The following is a 26452-nucleotide window of genomic DNA, read 5'->3' as shown; positions in this document are numbered from 1 at the left end:
AGAAATAAAATTTCCAGTAGGAGAATTAGAAAGTCAAGTGGGAGACATTTCCATAAAAGTAGAATAAAGAGAGGAGAAATGGATAATAGAGGAGAACATGAGAGTATCAGTCTCAAAGAGGTAGAGCATCAAATTATATAACTTTTAGAAAGAGAAAACAGAAAATAGGGGAACATGTTTTCAAATAAATAGTAGAAATAGTATCAGAACATCCCTGAGCTTTGTATGATGTATGCTTCCAGACTGCATCTGTTCTCACAGTGGGAGTAGCACAGTGAATTCAAGCAGTGTACCATTTAGCTTTGTCATCATGGAAATTAAGAGCATCCATTAAGAAAAGATCCTTTAAGCTTGCAGCTTAGAGGGAGAACTAGAGAGGGGTATAAAATGATCAGGAATTTGAAAGACAGCAGTTCTGGATGCTAAAAATACTTGTTATACCTTTAAAATCCTGAAGAAAAATAACTTTCAAGCTGGAATTCAGTTGTGTGCGTGTGTGTGTGTGTATGTTTTCAATCTGTCATTTAAGTTTGAAGGTAGAATAAAAACTTCTTTGGACATGAAAGGACTCCATTATACTATATACCCAGGAGAGAGCAGTGCAGGGAAGTCCTAGAATGACAGCCAGGCAGCAAGTTTACAGAGCAACGATGCAAGGTGGGGAACGTCAGGACCCTGTTGTTGGATATAAAGCCTTTTAAAATAGTGTATTTGGCTTTAAAAAAAGCTTGCTTATGGGGTGCCTGGGTGGCTCTGTCAGTTAAGTATCTGCCTTGGGCTCGGGTTTTGATTTCTGATCTCTCAGTCCTGGGATTGAGCCCCATATCAGGCTCCCTGCTTAGCGGGTAGCCTGCTTCTCCCTCTCCTGCTCCCCCTGCTTGTGCCCTCTCTAATAAATAAAATGTTAAGCTGCTCTTTCATCACTTCAGTAAAAAATTAATATGAAAGTGCATTTTTATGAAATACTATCAGTATTGAATGGGGCTTATTAGAAGGTTGTGATTAATACTACTTTAATGTGAACAACTAAACTGAAGGAAAAAAGCAGGCTCAAACCATGAGTGTGAAGAAAATCTTCCTTCATGAAGAGTACTCCTCAGTAGTTCTAATGGATTCTGTTCCAGGATGGTAATTCTTGTGAGTTGAGACTAAATTGTAGCTGAGTTGAATTTTAATTGTTGAATAATCACTGTGTAATTAAGTCCAGAAAATGAATGAGATTATAAAAATAGTAACTGAGTACTTAAAACTACTCTGACTTAAAGTTTTTGGACTCAATTGACCTTAAAAACTAGGGACTTTATAAAGTCGATACTGTTAAAACTCAAGATTGGATTTTGGTGTAGGTGGAAAGCAGCAGCTTTAAAGGAAGTCATTCAACAGCTGTGTTGGTGGTTAGGCGTGAAGGCAAAATGCCCAGTGTGTGGTAGTGGGGAGGGTTTTCACTGTGAGATCTACTTAAAAAAACAACACAACAGTTTGCTTATTTTAAACTCTGTTTAGGGAAACTGAAGCCCTTTGACCCTATAAATAACATTCCTTTGAGATATTGTCATGCTTTATGAGCTGGGAAGATATATGAAGCTTTGGATCATATAATCACTATTTTACATTTAAAAGAGTGATTTTGTTTGTGAAGAGTTAATTATTTGATTACTTTTTTATGTGCCTTGACAAAACCATTGTGGTTTCATAAAACACTTTTTATTTATTTATTTTTTTAAGATTTTATTTCGGAGAGAGAGCGCATGCGCACAAGCATGAGCAAAGGGAGGCGCAGAGGGAGAAGCAGACACCCTAGTGAGCAGGGAGCCTGTTGGGGGACTCCCATCACAGGACCCTGGGATCATAAAACACTTAAAAAAAATTGTTTATTTTGAGAGAGAGAGAATGCACACACGAGAGGTGGGGGGAGGGTCAGGGGGTTGGGGGAGGGGAAGAGGGAGAGGGAGAATCTTAAGGAGGCTCCACGCGTGAAGCCTGATGCGGGGCTCCATTTCACGATCCTGAGATCAAGATCTGAGCAGAAATCAAGAGTCAGACGCTTAACCAACCGAGCCACCCAGCGCCCTAAAATACTTTTTATGAAGGATCATAATAGTACATGGATTGTGTTTATCTTAGGTCTTGCTCTGAAAATTAAAAGTCCAGGTAGATTTTTCTAAGTCAGAGAAATCTCCATTATGGTGTTTGACTTATTTGGTTACTTACAAATCTACTTTTTTTCGATATCTACTTGGAAAAAAAGTCTAACTCTTGCCTAAACTTTGCCAGCTGTTAGGTGAAACTTGATGTTTTTATACATGTTTTGAGAATCTATATTGTGTTGCTCTATTTCCTCAATTTTACTTATCTAACACATTTGTGTGAAATGCTAAGTTGAATGACCAGCAATGAATAGATCTGATTTGAGGTATACATACAGTCCAACAGATTGTAATAATCAGAAAAATCTAGTTGCTGAACAATAACCTTAAAAGATGATTGCCATACTGAATTTGCTATGTAGTGGATTTATGAGAGAAAGTCTTGTAAAAAAAAATTTTTTTTTAAGATTTATTCACCTGCGATGCCTGGGTAGCTCAGTTAGTTAAGCGTCTGCTTTGGGCTCAGGTCATGGTCCCAGGGTCCTGGGATGGAGTCCTACATCGGGCTCCTTGCTCAGCGGGAAGCCTGCTTCTCCCTCTCTCTGCTGCTCCCCCTGCTTGTGTACTCGCTCTCTCTCATAAATAAATGAATAAAATCTTTGAAAAAAAGATTTATTCACCTACTTTAGAGAGAGTGTGCATGTGAGTGGGGGAAGGGCAGAAGGAGAGGGACAGAGAATCCCAAGCAGATTCTCCACTGAGTGTGGAGCCCCACGTGGGGCTTAGTCCCAGGACCCTGAGATCACCCCCTGAGCTGAAATCAAGAGTGAATTGCTCAACCAACTGAGCCACCTAGAAGCCCCAAGTCTTATAAAATTAATAGCCAATTAACTATCTTTATACATCAGGGATCAGATTTCTCATATAGTATTAATTTCTCTTTTCTTTTTTTTTTTTTTAAATGTTTTGTTTATTCATGAGCGTCAGAGAGAGAGAGAGAGAGGCAGAGGCAGAGGGAGAAGCAGGCTCCCTGCCTAGCAGGGAGCCCGATGCGGGACTCGATCCCAGGACCCCGGGATCATGACCTGAGCCGAAGGCAGACGCTTAACCATCTGAGCCACCCAGGCGCCCCTCTTTTTCTTTTTTTTGAAAGATTTTATTTATTAGATCAAGCGAGCATGCATGAGTGGGGGGGGAGGGGCAGAAGGAGAGGGACAAGCAGACTCCTGGTTGAGCAGGGAGCCCAGTGCAGGGCATAATCCCAGGACCCTGAGACCATGATCTGAGCTGAAGTCAGATGTTTAACTGACTGAGCCACCCCAGCCGCCCCTTAATTTTTCTTTTAATTTGGTTTGAAACACCCAGTCAGCTACTAATTTGTTTGTTCATTCATGCAGTTAGTAATTATTTGCTATCTGGTATCTATCCCATTCTGTCATTCTCTCTGATATTGCCCTAATTTTGATATGTTGTTTTTTTTTCCCTCATCATATTGAATTCTTACATACAGTCTCTTCTACCAGAACACAGTCATCTTTCCAATACGCCAGTTTAATTAGATTGCTCTTCATTGCCTGTAGAATAAAGAATTAGAGTTAAGGACCTTTATACTTTGACATGGGTCTGCCTTTCCAGCTTCATCTTCCACCAAGTCTTTTTTCTTCTCCTGCTCCTCCTTCCAGTTTCAGTTTCACATTTTTAAATTTCTGCTTTGCCATTTTATTTGTCTCGAATACCACTCCATAATTCTGTTAGTTGAAATTCTTGGACCTTCAGGATCAACTTAAATTGCTCTCTCTTTAAAGCCTAAGTAAGTCCCCTTGAGCTGACTTCAGTCAGGCAAAGTAATCCTGCCTTGATGTTCCCATATAAGAGTATTTTACTTTGGTCACTTAATTATATGGAACACTTCAGCCAGGGGAGAACAAAGATGTTTATCGGTGAGAGAGGGACAGGATGGAAGATCAGGAAAGAGCAATGTGAATGTAGTAGATATCGTCAATGTTTGAAATATTCAAATTATTATTTTAAAAAGGTATGAGTGCTAAGGAATTAATAAAGCAAGCAAATGTAGACTTCTTTATAAGGCAATAAAATATTTGCTTTGTTTTTCCCCCCTGTAATTTACTTACTAAAAAGTGAGGTTTGTAGTTTGGGGTTTGAGTCTTCATGTCAGGGAATTAAAATAGCCTTTATGTCTTGGTTTTTGCCTAATTTTTGGGCCTAAGTTTGTGTTCTCAGATGAAGAAAAGATAAGGAAGGAGAAGGTGGTTTAGACTAACTAACTTTGCTCGCTTTACAGTGCTTAGGGACATCGAACAGCGCTTATTTCTTTAGTACTTCTTCCTAGGGCCCCTCCCCCTCAAATAATTAGTTGGAATTCTTTTAATGACAATGGTTGATAACTTTGTAATTTTAGGAATTTTTAGGATTTTATTTCTACATGTGCTTCTGTTTTTTTTTTTTTAGAAAAAAATGTGCTTTTTTTATTTGTTTAGGATGAGAAATACTATTTTTATTATTTTTTTGGTGCTGTGCCTGACACATAATAGGAATTCAGTAAATCCTTGCAGAATGTATTTGTAATAATGCTACTTCATGGTACAAAGTCCCCTGAGATTTCACTTTCCCCAAACAGTTCCCTCATAAATATGTGACATTACGTGCTGAAGAGATTACATTTTGTAGGAAGACTTACTGTTAAAGTACTTATAGTCTCATCGTTCTATTACTGCTTGAAACTTAGTATTTACAATCACAGGAGAAGTGTATAGTTCCTCATTAAAGTGAGAAGAACTGAAATTAAGTGAATCACTCAGTATTTTCTTTTTATTTTGGTTTTTTGGTTTTGATTATTTATTTATTTATTTGACAGAGACACAGTGAGAGAGGGAACACAAGCAGGGGGGTGGGAGAGGGAGAAGCAGGCTCCCTGCCGAGCAGGGAGCCCTGGGATCATGACCTGAGCCAAAGGCAGATGCCCAATGACTGAGCCACCGAGGCGCCCCTCACTCAGTTTTCTGTAGGAGCTATTTCAGAATGGATTTGTCAGAGAATTAGCATTTTAGCGTTCTGATGGTTGCCTTTTCTGCTGGTGGTTGGTAGTTGAGAAAGAAGAGTTGTTCCTAAAGTCCCTAAGTATTTTTCAGTTTGTTCTTTCAAAGTTAGTGAAATTACTGTTATCCCCAGAGGTTAGAAAATATTATTAAATAACATATGGTTGACTCCAAGGCTTTTACCCATTAATCCTAGGACATCTGGTTGAGGACTAATTTTGTGAAAAAGATGTGTTGATTCTATTACATTAACTTGACTTTTTTTTTTTTTAAACTCAAGTGTCTGGAGGAATTTGCAGTATTTACTGTATGACTAATTAGAAGTTAAAAACAAAATTTATGCCCTTTTGAAAAACTGCTTCTGGAAAGCCTTTCTCGTTATTTAAGAACATTTAATCAGAGGCCCATCTCAGTATATAATGAACTTTTGGAGAGTTCTCCTGTGAAGTGGGAATGCCTAGTTAAGAATGGACATTTTCTTCTTTTTCTTAGATTCTTGTTTGCTTTATATTTAGTCACAGAAAATTCAGAATTGGTATGAAGCTGAATTAATATGAATGGATCAGTACTACCATTTATAAATGCATACCACATGAGGCATGTTCCCTAACAAAATCAAGAGCAGCCAGGACCTGGGAGCTGCTGAAAAAGTGCTAAGATTCCCATCTCAAGGGCCATCAAGTACAAGTGGATTTCCTTAATCTATTTTCAGTATTTCAAAAAGCCTGATGGAAGGTTTATATTTGCTGTGATGGAGGTGGTGTAGACCATCTGAAGCGCTGTTTTTTTGCTTTTGGTTTCTTACCTCACTGCAGTAACACTAGCTATTTTATAGTTGACAGAGCTATAAAATTAATTTGTCAATTTAACAAATGCCTCTTTTGTGCCAAGCACTGTTTTTAGGCTTCTACATTGATAGCAGTGAATAGAACAAAGCCTCTGGATTCAAGAAACTTTATACTCTAAATAAGTAAATAATATATGTCAGATGTTAAGTGCTGTAGGAAAAACAGAGTAGGGAAGGGTATTAGGGTGTGCTGGTTTTGAGTGGATGGATGGGGTTGCTATTTTATAAAAGGTGGTCTATGAAGCCTCCCTGATAAGATGATAATAGAGCAAAGACCTGAAGAAGATATGGAGCAAAGCTTATAGGTATCTTTCAGGCAGAGGTATGGAATCAATAAATACCAGAGTCCTGAAATGGATGCATGCCTAGTGTGTTCAAGGAATGGCAAGGAGACCATCATGAATCAAGTAGAGTGAGTGAGAGGGAGAGTAGGTAGAGATGACGTCAGAATGCTTATGAGCAGGGGGTACAATTTGTGAAGAATCTTGTGGGCCACTGTGAAGAGTTGAGCTTTTATGTGAGCGAGATGGGAGGCATTGGAGAGTGTTGAGCAGAAAATACTACATAATTTATGTTATAAAAGGATCAAACTGCTGTACTGAGTGCTGACTCTCTGTAGGCAATGGAGGAAGCAGGAAAAGCAGTCAGAAGCTACTACAGTAATCTTGGTGAGAGACAGTGTTGACTAGGAACAAGGTAGACCTGGTCAGATTCTGGATGTAATTAAAAGATAGAGCCAACAGGATTTGCCAAAGGATTGGATGTAGAAAGGGAAAGAGGAGAGTTGAGGATGACGTCAAAATATTTGACACGTGCAAGAGTAAGGATGAAATTGTCATTTAGTGAGAGAAGAAGAGGTCTGTAAGAGGAATAAATTTGAAAGGGGAGATAGGAGGTCATTTTAGGGTATGATAAGTTTAAGATGGCTGTTGGTCTCCTAAGTAGTGATATTAAGTAGGCTATGAGCTCTAGATATCTAGAATTCAGTGGAGAGGTATTACCTGAAGATAGAAATTTGGGCATTATTAGCATGTGGGTAATGTTTGAATATTTAAGACTAGACGAGAAAGCAAGGAGATGAGAGTGGATAGACAAACACGGTCCAAGGATTGAGCCCCAGGAGTTTCTGATGTTGAAAAGATAAGGAGGATCCCAGCCAAAGGAGACCAAACTTTTTTTTTAAAGATAGCTTGATAGATAGGGTCTTCAAAGCATGTTCTGGTGTGGGGTTGGAAGTAATTAATTAAATTAAATTTAAAAAGAAATTCAAAAGATAGTTCAAGTTTCTCATTTTGTGAAATATCTGAACCTTCTTACTGCATATTTTCGATATGTCAATTAAGAAACAATAATATAAAGATATTTTATAACTAAATCAATAAAATGAAAAATTCCAATGAAATGTTCCATTCCTTTGAATATTTGTCTGACTCTCAGCTAGTCATTTAAATGCAGTGTTATCTGGAAGATAAAATTAACTCCACATATCATCATGTTTACCTTTTAGCACAGAGCCCTTAAGTCAAGAACTTCTGGTGTGAGAAAAAAAAAAGCACTTCTGGTGTATACTTTCTTATAGTCTACCCATTAAAGAATTTAAATCCAAATTACAAATAAGAAATAAACATTTTAATGTTTATGAAAGAAGTAATGAGAGGATTTTCATGAAGTCTTTTTTTTTAAGATTTTATTTATTTGAGAGAGAGAGAGTGAGCGAGAAAGAGAGCACAAGCCGGAGGAGGGAGGTGTGGAGAGGCAGAGGGAGAAGCAGACTCCCCACTGAGAGGGAGCCCAATGTGGGACTCCATCCCAGGACCCTGGGATCGTGACTTGAGCCAAAGGCATATGCTTAACTGACTGAGCCACCGAGGTGCCCCTCATGAAGTCTTTATATATCTTTTTTATGCCATTAAAAAATAGGTTAGGACAACATAGTATATTATACAACCAGGTCTTTTAGATCTAGTGATAAATATAAACCAGTGGTGCAGATAAGTTTGACTAGGCAAAGCTGTGTAGTTCAATGATTATGTCTTTGGACTTGGAGTCACAGAGGATTCTTATCTTCTCTCTACATTCATTTCTTAGTTGTCTCTGTTGGGGCAATTTGTCCAAACTTCCAAAACTTCAGTTTCCAAACCAGGATGTAGCTGCCTCCCAGAGGGGTAAAAATTAAATGAGATAACATATTCTAGTACTTCAGTGCAATGTCTGGTACATAGTGAGTGGTCTTTGAAACAGTATTGTAATTTTGTTGTTTAGCTTCACTAATTGAATTGAACTCCATACCAGTTGTGAGAAGAAAATTGTGTTTAGTTCCCGTTTTTGTGTGATATACCCATGCACACACAGCCCAAGTTAGTAATGTTAAAGAAAAAACAAACTTAGTTTGATGAATTACATGAAAACTTTATTGAATATCCTAGGTTTTATCATCTCATTTATGAAAGAGTGATAGAAATTATAGTAGAATAACATCTTCTACTCTTCCTTTTTAATTTGTGTGTCTCAGAGTTTATTCCTCCTGATCATAGCATTTGAGAGTTTATTTGTTTTCCATTTAATGAGTACCTATCTTAGGAGAACTATGTGGACTGAATTGGATTGAACTTGGGGTCAGCTCTTGAAATGGTATTGCTGTTTGTAGGTGAAAATTAACTTGTATTATGTACATTTTAGGGGAGGTAAAAAACTAGAGATACCAGTGATGTGTTTAAAAGACTAAGGATTGCTCAGACTTCTTATGACCTTGATTGGTGAAGTGTACTGTCCAGAATGTGGTTTGCTCACATATAGATCTTTTAGTCTGAAAAATCTGAGTAGCATTGATTCAAGGCCTGAGATTTAAACTGCAGAATATTTCAATTTGAGCAGAATGGGGCCATTTTATACAGCAGAATCCTTCAGGAGAAAGGGCCTTTCTTTTGGGTTGAAGATCCAACTTAAAATCTCATTAATCACTTATTGGGAGATCAACATTATCCTGTGGTGCAGACAATGAATTAAAGTCTTCAGTCTTTTAGAAACTCCTTTTTTTGAAAGACAAACTTTTAAGAAGTAACTTTTAAATCTAGCACTAAGTACAAAACTGAGTAACTTCTGGGTGTAATCATTAGACAAACAAGATGAGTCACAGGGTATGGAAAATCTGAATCACCTGGGATAAATTAATATCTTGGTATTCTGGTATTTCACCCTCTGTAAAAGAAATTTTGAGGTTCTGAAATAAACTGGAGTATTTAGTTTCTGAGAATATAGGACTTTCTCTAGAATGATCTACATTTTGACCAGGTTATCTTAGTATAGATTATCTCCATATTATTATTATTTTTTATTTTGACTCAGAACTTCTGTTGTTATTGTTGGCATTCAGCTGTGCAATCTGCCTAACAATTTTTTTTTCTTTACTAGACAAAGACTTTTAAAAAAATTTAAATTCAATTAATTAACATGTAGTGTATTATTAGTTTCAGAGGTAGAGTTCAGTGATTCATCAGTCATATATAATATCCAGGGCTCATTACATCATGTCCCCTCCTTAATGGCCATCACCCAGTTACCCCATCTCCCCCACCCTCTCCCCTCCAGCAGCCCTCAGTTTGTTTCCTCTAAGAGTCTCTCCGTCTCTGATTTCATCTTGTTTTATTTTTCCCTCCCTTTCCCTATGATCCCCTCTGTTTTGTTTCTTAAATTCCACATATGAGTGAGATCATTTGGTAATTATCTTTCTCTGATTGACCTATTTCGCTTAGCCTAATACCCTCTAGTTCCATCCACGTCATTGCAAATGGCAAGATTTCATTTTTTTGATGGCTGAGTAGTATTCCATTGTTTATATATACCACATCTTTATCCATTCATCTGTTGATGGACATCTGGGCTCTTTCCATGGTTTGGCTATTATGGATATTGCTGCTATAACATTGGGGTGCAGGTGCCCCTTCAGATCACTACATTTTTATCTTTGGGGTAGATACCTAGTAGTGCAGTTGCTAGGTCATGGGGTAGCTCTGTTTTTTAACTTTTTGAGGAACCTCCATATTGTTTTCCAGAGTGGCTGCATCAGCTTGCATTCCCACTAACCGGGTAAGAGGGTTCCCCTTTCTCCGCATCCTCAACAACATCTGTCGTTTCCTGAGTTGTTAATTTTAGCTATTCTGACTGGTGTGAGGTGGTATCTCATTGTGGTTTTGATTTGTATTTCCTTTTTCTTTTTTAAAAGATTTTATTTAATTATTTGATAGTACAAGCTGGGGGAGGGGTGCGGCAGGCAGAGGGAGAGAGAGAAGCAGGCTCCCCACCGAGCAGAGAGCCCGAGGTGGGGCTCCATCCCTGGACCCTGCAATCATGACCTGAGCCAAAGGCAGATGCTTAACGGCCTGAGCCACCCAGGCACCCTGATTTGTATTTCCTGATGCCAAGTGATGTTGAGCATTTTTTCATGTGTCTGTTGGCCATTTGGATGTCTTCTTTAGAGAAATGTCTCTTCATGTCTTCTTCCCATTTCTTGATTGGATTGTTTGTTCTCTGGGTGTTGAGTTTGAGAAGTTCTTTTTAGATTTTGGATACTAGCCCTTTATCTGATATGTCATTTGCGAATATCTTCTCCCATTCTGTCGGTTGTCTTTTGGTTTTGTTGACTGTTTCTTTTGCCGTGCAAAAGCTTTTTATCTTGATGAAGTCCCAATAGTTCCATTTTTGCTTTTGTTTCCCTTGCCTTTGGAGACGTTTCTAGCAAGAAGTTGTTGTGGCTGAGATCACAGAGGTTGCCGCCTGTGTTGTCCTCTAGGATTTTGATGGATTCCTGTCTCACATTTAGGTCTTTCATCCATTTGGAGTCTATTTTTGTGTGTGGTGTAAGGAAATGGCCCAGTTTCATTCTTCTGCATGTGGCTGTCCAGTTTTCCCAACACCATTTGTTGAAGAGACTGTCTTTTTTCCATTGGACATTCTTTCCTGCTTTGTCAAAGATTAGTTGACTATAGGGTTGAGGGTCCATTTCTGGGTTCTCTATTCTGTTCCATTGATCTGTGTGTCTGTTTTTGTGCCAGTACTGTACTTCTTGATGATTATAGCTGGAATTACAGTCCGGAATTGTGATATCACCAGCTTTGGTTTTCTTTTTCAACATTCCTTTGGTCATTCGGGGGTCTTTTCTGGTTCCATACAAATTTTAGGATTATTTGTTCCAGCTCTGTGAAAAAAGTTGATGGTATTTTGATAGGGATTGCCTTGAATGTGTAGATTGCTCTAGGTAGCATTGACGTTTTAAAAATATTTGTTCTTCCAGTCCATGAGCATGGAACGTTTTTCCAATTCTTTGTGTTTTCCTCGGTTTCTTTCATGAGTGTTCTATAGTTTTCTGAGTACAGACCCTTTGCCTCTTTGGTAAGGTTTATTCTTTGGTATCTTACGGTTTTTGGTGCAGTTGTAAATGGGATTGACTCCTTAATTTCTCTTCTGTCTCGATGTTGGTGTATAGAAATGCAACTGATTTCTGTGCATTGATTTTATATCCTGCCACTTTGCTGAATTCTTGTATGAGTTCTAGCAGTCCAGTTTGGGGTGGAGTCTTTTGGGTTTTCCACATAGAGTATCATGTCATCTGCAAAGAGTGAGAGTTTGACTTCTTCTTTGCTGATTCGGATGCCTTTTATTTCTTTTTGTTGTCTGATTGCTGAGGCTAGGACTTCTAGTACTATGTTGAATAGCAGTGGTGATAGTGGACATCCCTGTCATGTTCCTGACCTTAGGGGGAAAGCTCTCAGTTTTTCCCCATTGAGAATGATAGTCACTGTGGGCTTTTTGTAAATGGCTTTTCGTAAAAAAATCTCAATGATATTGAGATATGTGCCCTCTATCCCTGCACTGTGAAGAGTTTTAGTCAAGAAAGGATGCTGTACTTTGTCAAATGCTTTTTCTGCATCTATTGAGAGGATCATACGGGTCTTGTCCTTTGTTTTATTAATGTATATCACATTGATTGATCTGTGGATGTTGAACCACTCTTGCAGCCCAGGAATAAATCCCACTTTGTTGTGGTGAATAATCCTTTTAAAGTACTGTTGGATTCTATTGGCTATTCTATCTTGGTGAGAATTTTTACATCCATGTTCATCAGGGATATTGGTCTGTAATTCTCCTTTTTAGTGGAGGTCTTTGGTTTTGGAGTCAAGGTAATGCTGGCCTCATAGAACGAGTTTGGAAGTTTTCCTTCCATTTCTGTGTTTTGAAACAGCTTCAGAAGAATAGGTATTCTTTAAATGTTTGGTGGAATTCCCCTCGGAAGCCATCTGGCCCTGGACTCTTGTTTGTTGGGAGGTATTTGATTACTGCTTCAATTTCCTTGCTGGTTATGGGTCCGTTCAGGTTTTTATTTCTTCCTGTTTCAGTTTTGGTAGTTTATATATTCCTAGGAATGCATCCATTTCTTCCAGATTGCCTAATTTGTTGGCATATAGTTGCTCATAATATGTTCTTAGAGTTGTTTGTATTTCTGTGGTGTTGGTTGTGATCTCTCTTCTTTCATTCATGATTTTATTTATTTGGGTCCTTTCTCTTTTCTTTTGGATAAGTCTGGCCAGGGGTTTATCAATCTTACTAATTCTTTCAAAGAACCAGCTCCTAGTTTTGTTGATCTGTTCTACTGTTCTCTTGGTTTCTATTTCATTGATTTCTACTCTAATCTTTATTAATTCTCTTCTGCTGGGTTTAGGCTTTATTTGCTGTTCTTTCTCCAGCTTCTTTAGGTGTAAGGTTAGGTTGTGTATTTGAGATTTTCTTGTTTTTTGAGAAAGGCTGTATTGCTGTATACTTTCCTCTTAGGACGCCTTTGCTGCATCCCACAGGTTTTGAACAGTTGTGTTTCCATGATTTTTAAAAATTCTTTTTTTTTTTAAAGATTTTATTTACTTATTTGACAGAGGGAGAGAGAGAACACAAACGGGGAGAGCAGCAGGCGGTGGGGTGGGGGAGGGAGAAGCAGGTTCCCCGCTGAGCTGGGAGCCTGACGCGGGGCTCGATCCCAGGACCCTGGGATCATGACCTGAGCCGAAGGTAGACACTTAACTGACTGAGCCACCCAAGCCACCCCTAAATTCTTCTTTAATTTCCTGGTTGACCCATTCATTCTTTAGTAGGATGCTGTTTAATGTCCATGTGTTTCTTTGTGGTCCTTCTAAATATTTTCTTCGTGGTTGACTTCAAGTTTTAAAGCATTGTGGTCTGAAAATATCCAGGGAATGATCCCAGTCTTTTGGTACTGGTTGAGACCTGATTTGTGACCCAGGATGTGATCTTTTCTGGAGAATGTTTCATGTGCACTCGAGAAGAATGTGTATTCAGTTGCTTTAGGATGGAATGCTCTGAATATATCTGTGAAGTCCATCTGGTGCATTGTGTCATTCAGAGCCCTTGTTTCCTTTTTGATCTTCTGCTTAGATGATCTGTCCATTGCAGTGAGTGGGGTGTTAAAGTTCCCTACTATTATTGTATTATTATCAATGTGTTTAATTTTGTTATTAATTGGTTTATATAATTGCTTGCTCCCATATTAAAGGCATAAATATAATTGTTAGATCTTATCTCCATATATTATTTAGATTATGTCTAATCTAAAGACAAATCTCAGACTTGTTTTTTTTTTTTTTTTAAGATTTTATTTATTTGACAGAGAGAGACAGCGAGAGAGGGAACACAAGCGGGGGAGCGGGAGAGGGAGAAACAGGCTTCCCGCTGAGCAGGGAGCCCAATGCGGGGCTTGACCCCAGGACCCTGGGATCATGACCTGAGCCAAAGGCAGACGCTTAACGCCTGAGTCACCCAGGCGCCCCTCAGACTTGTTTTGTGATAGTAATTTAGGTAGGAGTTTATATCTGAAGTATAGTTAATGATTTCGTTTCTGAAAATCTGTAAGAATATCATATAACCAACTTTCATAATTCAGAATATATGCATTTGCCTGATAATATCAGTTTTCAAATCATTTTATATATATTTTTAATACTTAACAACCATGTAATGAACTTACCAATAAAATATTTGCTTTTATTTTTTTTAATCTTTTTTTGTTGGCAAGTTAATTTTAGCTGTACCAGTTAAGTTGAAGTTAGATTTGGTGTTCTAAGCCTGTTTCTAAGAATCACATGGTAATAGACTTAGCTTTAAATATTAATCAATACATTGGGCTTTCTGAGGCTGTATTTGGAAGTACAGTATAACTGTACATCAGGATCATGGCTATGATCAGTTGGACTGACTACTATTAAAACCAGAAAGAGTGTCATAGCTGACTTAGACATTTCTTTTTTTTTTTTTTTTTTTAGATTTTATTTATTCATTTGGCAGAGAGAGAGCACACACAGGGGGAGCAGCAGGCAGAGGGAGAAGCAGGCTCCCTGCTGAGCAAGGAGCCTGCCCTGGGATCATGACCTGGGCTGAAGGCAGAAGCTTAACTGACTGAGCCACCTAGGTGCCCCAACATTTCTTGTCTTTTTTGATGTTGTAGACTGAGAAACATTAGAGCTTTTCTTTTCTTTTTTTTTTTTTTTAAGATTTTATTTATTTATTTGAGAGAGAGAGAATGAGAGAGAGCAAGCACATGAGAGGGGGGAGGGTCCGAGGGAGAAGCAGACTCCCTGCCGAGCAGGGAGCCCGATGCGGGACTCGATCCAGGGACTCCAGGATCATGACCTGAGCCGAAGGCAGTCGCTTAACCAACTGAGCCACCCAGGCGCCCTAGAGCTTTTATTTTCTTATCAATATCTAAAGCTAAAACAGTGACCTGTGTGTGATGGGGGCTTAATAAATATTCATTAAAAAAACAAATGAGTGCATATCAGACTTCTTAAATTGAGGTAGTTTTTATCTTATTATCTTGATATGGTTTCTAATTTTATAAAATTATTATCTTTTTAAAAAGATTTTATTTATTTGAGAGAGCACACAAGTGGGTGGAGGGGCAGAGAGAGAGAGGGAGAAGCAGACTCCTTACTGAGCAGGGAGCCCGATGCGGAGCTCTGTCCAAGGACCCTGGGATCATGCCCTGAGCCGAAGGCAGCCGCTTAACCAACTGAGCCACCCAGGCGCCCCTCTTATTTTATTGTATTATTATTTTAATTTTAATTACTTTAATTAATTTTTAATTAATAATTTTAAATTATTAATTAATTTGACTGTGCCACCCCAGTGCCCCTAAAAATATTTTTAATCAGAGAAGTACAATGAAAAAGAAAAATATCATTTGGAGAAATAAACAATAATAGGAAAGTGGGGTGATTTAATGTGGCATCCTAAAATAATATTTGTTCTTACATCCTTTTCCCTTAAAGGGTTATTACTATTTTTTAATTTATTTGACACAGAAAGAGCAGAAGCAGGGAGAGCAGCAGAGGGAGAAGCAGGCTTCCTGCTGTGCCCCTCTTTATTTCTTTGTCATGAGTTTGGACTTTGTGATAGGTATTTTCTCCCCATTGTTAATGAATGGTCATTGCTGATAAAACCAAGATAATAGCAAATTTCAGTACTGATGGTTAATGAATGCATTATCCAGTATTACAGCAATTACATAATTCCCATACTTTGTACAACTAGCAGAACAAGATTAACTTGGAAATGTTTTCTAGGAAGGCCTTTTCAAAGGTAATTTAGTGACTAGAAGGAACCCTGCTGAAATATTTTGGAGAATTTTGTTCTACAAAGAAGTTCTTATGGAACTGAAATGCTCAGTGAAAGATTATTCTAGGTACACACAGAATGCACCAACTGTAGCCAGCTGTTACCTGGTGCCCCATTTTTTCACAGTATCCGCACACCAGAGAAGCTAATAGCCTTCAGGATATACTGATACAGATGAGAGTGCTGCCAGTTTAACGCTTGTGTGCCAAAGGTGCACATAAGATTCTTTTGATTGCAAGGCCAGGGCCTGGCCAGATGATAGAGTAGACTTTTTAAAAGGCAAATTTGATACATCTATGCCACCCTCTTACCCCCAACTAGAATGTAAGATCCCAGAGGGCAGGGATTTTGGCTAGTTGTTTTTTACTGCCTTATTCCAGGTGATTGTTTTCCTGTTAGAAAGCTGCATGAGGCCAGCGTACCTGGCTGGCTCAGTCAGTGAAGCATGTGACTCTTGATCTCGGGGTTGTGAGTTCAAGCCTCACATTTGGGTGTAGGGATTACTTAAAAATAAAATATTAAAAAAAAAAAAAAGAAAGCTATACAAGGTCAGATTGTCTCTCTTTTTGCTCACCATTATATCTCCAGCACTTAACAGTATGTAATACATAATAGGAGGCTAAGTAATTAATTAATGGAATGAATTATGTAGAAGGCAAACTTAAAAGGGTTCTGTATACTCTGTTTAATACTCCTTTCTTCCTTTTTGATATCTTAAATTCTGGCTCTTTCAGCCCAACTCTAAATTACCTTTAGCTAGTATTCAATTCCTAATACCCTAGACAGTAAAATATAAGGCATTGTTATGAATCATAGCTATAATATTTGAAGTGTAATCTTTGAAGGTAAAGGAGTAGGTGACGGCTCACATTTTGTGGTATGGGCCTACCCGTTTTGTTTGTGGCCCAGGGTTGTTTTTTGGGATTATCACTGGAGTTGTTGAGAACGAAGAATATGGATGTGTATTATTTGTCACTGTAGCCTTTAATATGTCTGGTCCCCAGGGAGCCTTCCAGTGCTGTGCTTCTTACTTTTAAACAAAGAATAAATGAAAAGTTAACATGCCTCTGAAAGGCTACAGATTGCCTTTTATAGATTACTTAGTGCTTCTATAGATTTCAGTTGACTCTTGAAAAACATGGGGGTTGGGGGTGCTGACTCCCACCCCAACAGTTGGAAATCTGCATATAACTTTAGACTGCCCTCAAACTTTACTGATAGGGAGAACTGTAAGAGATCACTTTTTACTGTAATACAAAATGTACTGGACAGATGAACTGCTCATTGGGAGATGATTAGTGTCACATGGTATTGTAAGTGGATACTTGCAACACTTGAGCTCACTGCAATAGCAACAGGAGGTAGTTATGAAATTATTACAGTAGTAGAGTATGCACTATGATTAATTTTATGTAGTTATGATTCAATACTGTATGTTTGTTTATGGTTCTCTCAACTGTGAATGGTGTCATGTATGGTCTGTGTTTGTGTAAATTTTGATAAATTTTGATTTGTTAAGTAGATTTAAATATATTTTATGGTATCAAATGATAAGTAAGAGTAATATCTACATACATTTTATTAGACTTGTATCTATATTTTATAAATTCATGATATATCTTTTTCTTAATTTTTTTAGTATTTCTAGGCTATGTGGTTTATCTGTTTTTTCAAATTGTTATAAATCTCCAAAAAAATTTCCATATATTTATTGAAAAAATCCACAAGTAGACCCATGCAGTTTAAACCCATGTTATTCAAGGGTCAACTGTACTTCTATAGATTATTATAATGCTTACTTAAAAAATATCAGTTGTCAATTAAGTTCTAAAAACAAGATAATTTTTAGTTGATGATGGCATATTGTAAAATATTTTTGTTCTTTTCCTGAAAAACGTAAGGACTTTCAAGAATTTCAAATTTGCTGACCTAACTCCAATGATATGTATATGTAATCAGGCTTTAATGTGTTTAAGGTTTCTAGTATAATAGCACCGGGAATTGAGATGTCTTTTTAAAATTTCCTTTGCAGTCTTTTTAAGTACTCTTCATAAGCAAACATGCTTTAATGAGTGTGAATGTTGATTGCGTGGGTTTTTTCTGAATGGTTTTCTGGGAACAAAGAGTAACATGTGTGAAATAATTTTGTCTTTTGTGGGATGAATAAATTGGACTTCATTATTGAAGGATAATTTGTTATAATTATTTAGGATTCTAAAAACAAGTGAAACCTTATTAAAAAAGAGGTTTATTCTAATATAAACCATGCACTAGGTAGAAAATAATATTTAATTTAATAGGGGAGGATATGAAGTGTCCACAGTTTCTCCCGACACAAGTACATCATCAGTATAGTTAGAATAAGACAAGTTCAGGTAAGAATCTAGGCCAGCTTCATGGGGTCCAAGGTCAGTGGATGTCTTTGATGACAGTGCTCAACGTGGCTATCTCTTGGGTCATACTGCTCCAATTTGGGCTGGTTGTTTGCCTAAGTACAGGGCTCTAAGTTGGAAGTAATTTTCCTTTGGAATTTTATAGACATTGCTTTGTTGACTTCCTGCTTCAGTGTTGCTGACGTCATTTTGATTCATGATCCTTTGGATATGACCCATGTTTTTTTCTTCTGATTTCTCTAGATATGTATTGCATCTTCTCTTTATTCCTGGTGTTCTGATATTTGACATAGTGTCTTTGTGTATGTGTGTGTGTTTTTCCCAGTTATTGTATTGAGGACTTAATGGGCATTTTGGCTAGACTCTAGAAAATCATGCCTTTCAGTTCAGTTTCTTTGGACATTTTAGTTTTCTCATTTCTCTTTTTTGAGGGGTCAGGATGTCTGTTGTTCCTGATATTTTGATGCTTAATCTTATTTGTCTCATTTTCATATCTTCCCCCATCTCTTTTTTCTTGGCTTTCCGAAAAATTGCCTCAGCTTTATTTTTTATACCTTCTAGTGAATATTTCATTTCTGCTGTTATATCATTAAAGGAAAATTATTTCAACACTTGTTAAAATGACAAGAAAGACCATTCAGGATTATTGCAGTAGGAGTGTATTAGTCTGTTTGGTCTGCCATAACAAAATGCCATAGATTGGATGTCTTAAAACAGAAATTTATTTTCTCACAGTTTTGGGGGCAGGAAGTCTGAGATCAGGGTACCAGCATGGTTGAGTTCTAACGAGGACTCTCTTTTTGGCTTTCAGATGGCCACCATCTTGCTGTGTAATTACATGGCCATTGGGGGGGGGTGGGGGATAGAGGGATCTGAGATCTCTTTTCCTCTTTTCATAAGATCACTAGTCCTATTGTATCAGGATCTCATGCTTATGATGTCATTAACCTCATTACCTCCTAAAAGCCACATCTCCAAATATAGTCATATTAAGAGTTAGTGTTCACATATTAAAAAATACAAATTTTTTGGGGGGAACAACAAAATTAAGTCCATTGCAATCTGTAACAAATGGTATTACATACAATAGAGGAGAGAGATGGGGCTCAATTTTGAATACAGCAAAGACAGCTGGGGATTATAGCCAATAAGCAGAGTAAGGGGATCAGTGGATCCAAATTAACTAAGAGAAAACAGCAAGGATGGGAGATTCTTGAAGGCAGTTCAAGGATTTATACATCAAAGTTAGGGGATGAAAAACTTGATCAGATACCCAGGGAGAGGGAATTTCTCCAAATTCGCTCATCAGGAGTCTTGCTAAAACTGACCTGTGCAGACCCAAAAAGGCTGGGACAGACATGGAAGGCCTAGTGCCACAGCCTCATCAAGAAGCAGGCTCAGAGGAGCCTAATTAAAGTTTGGTCGAGGAGAGAATTTTTTCAGCTTGTGGTCATTTGTTTTCTAAAGATTTTATTTATTTGAGAGAGAGAGAGTGTGAGAGAGATCACGAGCAGGGAGGGAAGGGTAGAGGGAGAAGCAGACTCCCTGCTGAGCCGGGAGCCCGATGCGGGGCTCGATCCCAGGCCCCTGGGATCATGACCTGAGCCGAAGGTAGACGCCTAGTGACTGAGCCACCCAGGCGCCCAGTCTGTGGTCATTTTTATATATATACTCTTAAATGTTCTGGCATTTTTCATTCCAGAGAATGTCTTTTCCAGAGAATAATAACCTTGAAGCTTCTCTTGGGGTAGTGATGGGAGTGGGGATGTATTTGCCTAGCAATGTGGAGTATGTGCCTGTTGGTGGTATTAGGAAATCTCTTTCTTTTTTTTTTTTTTAAAAGATTTAATTTATTTATTTGACACAGAGAGAGACACAGCGAGAGAGGGAACACAACCAGGAGGAGTGGGAGAGGCAGAAGCAGGCTTCCCGCTGACCAGGGAGCCCGATGCGGGGCTCGATCCCAGGACCCTGGGATCATGACCTGAGCTGAAGGCAGATGCTTAACGACTGAGCCACCCAGATGCCCCAGGAAATCTCTTTCTTAAACAACTTTCACCTAGTCTTTCTTATGTTAGACCCTCTCTTTTCACTCTTGGTTCTAGAAGTGTCTTTGCAGTATAGTTACTATTTCTTTTGAAAGTCAGTGGTAAAATTTGAGTTGTCTTCCATCTTTCCCTATTCCTGACTTGAGATTCAGCTCTCTCAGGTTTGCTGAGTCAGTTGCCTCTCAACCATCTGCTTTCCAACTTCCAAAGTACTGTTGCTATTGTCTCCTCTTTGTTTTTTCTCATCCTTGTGGACTGATTTCTTTTTAAAGAATCACTTTACTGTAGATTTAGGGATTTGATGAAGGAGCAACATTAGTTGTGTGCCTTTAAGTCTGTTGTCTTAACTGGGAAGTTGCAGCAAATGGTTCAGAATGGGAAAGCAATTTGAATAGTTCAAGGGAATTTGCCATTTTTTTAGACTTTGAGGATTTTGCTGTGATTTTTTTTTTCAGATACTTAATTATTCTTAATGATATTTCATGACTATTCTGTAATTTCCTTCTGTACTTAGAAGAATAACAAGACCATTTTTGTAAAATTTACTGGTGGCTTCAAATAGCAGGTATTGGGAAAAATAAGTGGGAACAGCATGACTAGTATCTGTTGGGTACCATTAGAATGATGATCTCAATTTTGTCACTAAATCCTCATAGCAATTCTGTAAGGTAAGTGATACCACTTATTGGTAAGGATAAAGATAATGATCAGCGAGATTAAGTAACTTGCTTAAGAGCTAGTCAGATAGTGGTAGAGCTTAGTTTCAAGCTTAGGTTTTTAAGACCTTTCAACTCTTTTTAGTTCACCATCTCCTTTTACTCTTCGAAACTGTGTGCACAATTCATTCATTCACTCAGTGACTATTAAGTTGCCTGCTCTGTGTTGGGCCTTGGGAACACAGAGAGGACTAGTTCATGCCCTGATGGAATAGGGATGACATGATCAGATTTACCTTTCATTAGGATTTCTGGTGATCCATGCAGATTGGCAAGAGTAGCAGCAATAGGCAGCTTAAGTTAATTACAGAAGTCTGGTAAAAGAACATGTTGGTTTTAACTAGGATGACAGAGGCAATATAAAGAAATGGGTGAAAATGAGATGCCTATTAGAGGTAGAGTTGACAGGTTTAGGGGAGTGATACGAATTTGCAGGGAGCTGGAAGAATTGAGGATGACCCCATGTTTGATTTGAATTGAGTGTTGGTGCATTTACTGATATAAGGAAGAACAGGCTGGGGTGGTGGAGAAGAGTAACAATATAATCATAACAATGTTACATCTTTTAGATATACCCATGGGAAGTTGTCCAGTAGGCACATGAACATCTGGGAACTCAACTGAGTGGTGTTCTGGGCTAGAGCAATAAATTTGGGCATCACTCACCTAAAGATGGGACTTAAAGCCATGGGACTACATAGAATTATTTAGGTAAAGTGTGTAGATGTAGGTGTGGTAAGTCTGAAGCAGTGTTACTGATTCACTTCTCTGGAGAATCTTCATTTAATTTCTTAACTTGGAATTACATGTAAACCTAATAGCATTTGCTCCTTGGGGAAAGCAAATCCCACTGTATAGTCATGGCATAAAAGGTATTAACCAAGAAGCACATTGCAAACATGCCAGTAGTTAGCAGCTTTTTGACTGAACTACATACTACACATCCTTGACTTTCAGGAGAGAATAGACCTGAGAGCATCCACATGGGAAATCCCAGATTTACAAATGCCACAAAAGAGGAGAGTTTATGGTATGTGCATCAACTCTTCTTTAAATATAGATAAGTAATGAAAAATAAGTTCCCACTGAGATGCTGAAACTAGAACATCCGGGATCACTCACTAGCCAATTCACTATTACACATTAGTCTCATAGAATCCGAGCTCATTAAAATTAAATATTTTACATGTCATGAACCCTTTGGGATGAATTATAAATGTTAGATATGACAGTGCTAAGCATAAAAGAAGCTTTATAAGAACACTTGAAAAATTAGAATTCACAATCTCAGTGTCCATCAGTAGGACAGTAGGTAAACAATTGTGGTATAATTGTTCAGTGGGCTAGTATATGCAACAACATGGTTGAACATCAACATTTTGGTGAGTGAAAGAAGCCACACATAAAAGCTGTAAGATTTCATTTATATGAAGTTCAAGAAAAGGCAAAAATTAATCTGTGATGAGACAAATCAGAACATTGGGTCTCTATGGAGGTTAGGGATTGACCATAAGGGAACTTCCAGGGGATGATGGAAATGCTCTACATATTGATTGTGGTGTTTGTTAAATGGGTATATGTATTTGTCGAAACTCACCAACTTGTATACATAGGATTTGTACATTTCACTGTGTATAAGTTTTACTTCAGTCAAAAAAAAAACAGTATGCTGAGTGGTTCTGTGAGGGTACATATAGGGAGCCACATGGGTAAAGCATCCCTGTAGTCTCAAATTGTCGGGGTAAGTTTCTCAGGGGAGGTAGTCTTTCACATGTCTCATTTTTATCTCTTCAGGTTTAAGATGACTTTTGTTAAACTCTTAGTTAACTCTACACAATAACATCTATTCCTGGGACAACTGTTTAATTTATTGTGTGATTCAGAATACTTTAGGTAATAAAAGGAAGTGTTTTTATCAGCTACACTGGGGCAATAAGTAAAAACTATGACTGTTTCTCCCGATTTCTGTACTGCTCAAAGTGTAGTACTCCACTGCAATCACGGTTGAAGGAAGGCAGTAGGAGAGCAGATGTTACCTGAGGGGTGGTCTCTGCGTGGTCCTTATCTAAAGGTGGATAAAAGGGGTCAGGATTACCTGTGGCAGGGGCCGACATGTGTTTCTATGAATGGCAACTTACATGTTAGCTTTCTAAAAAGATATGTTATTTATTTTTTATTTCCAAAGTTATTCATGTGGTTTTATTTGTTCCTTTCAAACAGGAGATAGTGGACACTCCTTTCAAAAATGGAGGATGGAAAGCCTGTTTGGGCGCCACACCCTACAGATGGATTTCAGATGGGCAATATTGTAGATATTGGCCCTGACAGCTTAACAATTGAACCCTTGAACCAAAAAGGCAAGGTGAGTTTCTCAGCTGAGATTTCAAAATTTGATTTTTTTCTATAGATCTCTCCCTTCTTAATGAAATAGATAGTCCTAGCACAGTATAAGGGAAAGCAATTTTCTGGTAAGTGAATCTTAGTTTTCTAGTGAGTTATTTAATTATTGTTTAAGTATATATCCTAGGGAAAAAGTGGTGTCCTATCATAAAATCGGACAGAAATCTAGTGAGCCTTTTATTATCTCATTCTTAAGAAATAGCTGTATGAGAAAATATGAACAATAATATTTTTATTCCTTATGCTGTATTGCTAAAGCTAATATATCTGTGATGTAGTCAACATGTTATAAAACAAAAATATGAAAAGTGAATGGGATTATTTTATCAAGTTTTGCTTTTTGCTTTAGCTTCTAGATGATTTTTTAAGCCTTTTATTTACTTAAATTTATTAGCATGGGATTGGAGTAAATATATTTCTATTAAATAAAGATAGTTGTCTCTTTTTTAAGATACTTAAGTCTAACAAACCCATCTATTATTACTAATATTTTCATTATAATGATAGTTTTTAAAACACAAAAGCATACTTTAATTTTGTACACATGGCATCTATTTCTTCTTAAGCTTAGAGTAGACAGTATTACAAAATGAGAGTTTGGGGAAAATGTGATCAGGAGTCTCTTTGAGTCTTCATGGGGACTATAAGGTCTGTTGTTGTGGGAGAACTTCACAGTTTTCAGTTCAATAAATACTCCTGTTAAACAGATCTTCTGACTAAATTAAATATGTTGATGTCATTTCTGTTTACTTTAGACTCTGAGACTGTTCGTGAATAATTTATATTCTACTGATACATGGTTAACTAATGCCATGTGACGGCTATCCTTCTGGGAACCTTAGAAAAACAAGGTGGATCTCTCATGAGGTCTTTTCACAGAGAAAACTATTCTGTTACTGTAAACAACCCAGGAACCTAAATGCATAATATACAATGTGCTGTGTTAGAGGAGGCCAATTAAAGATATTCTCAGGAAAGAAAACACAAAGTGTTTCTAGTTTTTCCTCTTATTAACAAGTACCTCTTTGTACTTATACTTACAATGCCTTACATGTTCAAAGAATGACAGAGTTAAGGAATAAGCTCAATTATTTTCATATATTTGAATCTGTAGGGGAGGGAAAATTTTCCTCTACTCTTTCAGGTCTCTGGCTAGACCTAAGAATAAAACCGATATAAGACAGATTCACAGTAGAAAAGCATACCATTTTTGTGTGTATATTGGAACCTTCACAAGAGAATGAAGATCCAAAGAAGGGACCGGAGCAGAAAGCTTTTATACCTTTTTGACAAAGAAACAATAAATTTGTGAAGAATTGATAAGACAAAGGGGTTTGGGTTAGGGGCAGTACATTGTGGTAAAGTAATTAGGAAGATAAGAGTTAGTGTGACAGAGTTTATATAGATTTCTCTTGGCCTTGATTCCCCGTCTCTGGTGATAAGAATGTCTTCTTTCTTCCTGGTACAGGGAGGGCACTTTTCACATAGGAATTTTATCTTCTGATTTCAGGGATAAAAAGGAGGGTGAGAATGGCTTTCTTGCACCTGCTGTTTCTCAAGAACGTTTAATTGAAAATAATTAGTATGTCAAAGTAGTATATTTAGGGTTATAGAAATTTAGTGAGCCTTTCAGTATCCTTCAAAGTCTTTTTTCATTTTTATGTAACACATTTTATAAGCACAGTAAATCAGAAGGCTACAATGAAATGAAAAGTATTATTTCCTAGGTATATTCTGTTGTATATATTTTGTTATATCCACAGGTGACAAAATAATTCAATTCAGGCATAGAGGAAACTTGATTTATGAGTATATGTTTTTTCATATTTTAAATCTTTTGTGTGCTTTGAACTTTTGCCTTAATAGTGTTAGTCAGTACATACATAGAAGCAATAAAAGCACTTCAAATTTAAATTGTGGCATTATGAAAATTTTATGGATCTGTAGGTAATTCTATAAACTAAGAAGCTTCTTTCCATAAAAATTTTTTGGAAGTTAACAAATTCTCAGGGATTGCTTCTAATTTTAATTTTTTCTCCTACTCTCTGATCAGGGTCTTAATAAACTATAACATGTCATAATAACCATATAGTTGAAAAGATCCATATGAGTAGCAGTCTTTTGCTTAGGTAATTCATGGTAGAGAGATCATCATCTTTTAAATATTAAGGAATTAAGTGCATAAAGTGATGGACAAGTCAAGTAGATCTGTTTGCTGATATAGTAGAAGCATGGAAGAGGGAATTACTAGCTCTGGTAGGGACCATGTCTTTGATGATAGTAATGGCTTTAAAAATTTTTTGATTGTGACCAATAGTAAGAAAATGGATTTTACATTGCATTTGATATGTGTTTTGTGCATGTGTATATATTTATAAGAAATAGATTATATATGTCAACAAGTATGTGTATTATGCATGTATATGCATATTCATAAGTGAAACATCCTTATCACATGTGATGCATTCTGATATTTTTTAATATCTTTTATGCTGTTGAAAATGCTGTCTTGAACCTCTAAATTGATTTCATGTTCTATATGCAGCAGACTGGAAATCAGGCTAAAGCTCTAACTCTATGGCATATTAAGGGTCCACATTTTCTTTTTCTCTCTACTTTGCTAGTATTATCTTTTATCAATCAACAGTCTCCTCCTCATACTCTTGCCATATGATTATTCTTGTGTGTCTGTTTCTCCTTTTCTTCCATCTTTCCTCTCCAGTATTTATCACGCCTTCACCATGAACCAGGTGGTTTTGGGTGCTTTGTGTCCTTGCTCACAGTGCTCCTTTTGTCACTCTCCATAGCTTTTTGCTTAGCAAATATTATTTATCTCTTAAGACTGAGGTCACCTCCTTTATGAAGTTTTTCCACAGATATCCAGTCTCTTCCTCCTCCTCCCATGCAGTAGAATTTACTGTTGATTATTTCTTCTTTGGAGGAGTGCTAAAAATTCTTAGCTGCCTGTAATATTTTATCAGATATTTGTGTACATTTCTCTCCCCCTCCCTACCAGACTGTATTCTCAAATGCAGAGACTCCTATTTGTTCGTTTTGTCATTGGAGCTTGATGTGCTGTGTTTGATGTGTGGTAGATGTTTACTGCTGGTGATCAATGTGTGCTTTGTTATGTGATCTTCCCCTGATAGGAGAAAAATGCATCCTCCCTCTAAAAGAAAACAATTGCTTTAATGAGACAAATTTTCTTTCTCACTGAGTAGGCAGTAAAA

The 26452-nt window shown here is 37.4% G+C and overlaps 1 protein-coding gene across 1 annotated transcript in view; it reads left to right on the top strand.

Annotated features, from left to right (window-relative positions):
• MYO6 (myosin VI) overlaps nt 1-26452 on the top strand; it is a 143436-nt gene that overhangs the window by 35000 nt on the left and 81984 nt on the right. Inside the window, 1 exon segment of the mRNA XM_021693673.2 lies at nt 23043-23184. Coding sequence (XP_021549348.1) covers nt 23068-23184 — 117 coding nt within the window. The 5' untranslated portion in view covers nt 23043-23067.

Source organism: Neomonachus schauinslandi, chromosome 8, assembly GCF_002201575.2.
Source record: "Neomonachus schauinslandi chromosome 8, ASM220157v2, whole genome shotgun sequence".
Lineage (NCBI taxonomy): Eukaryota > Metazoa > Chordata > Mammalia > Carnivora > Phocidae > Neomonachus > Neomonachus schauinslandi.
The sequence above is the reverse complement of the archived record's forward strand: the minus strand, read 5'-3'. Positions and strand labels throughout refer to the sequence as shown.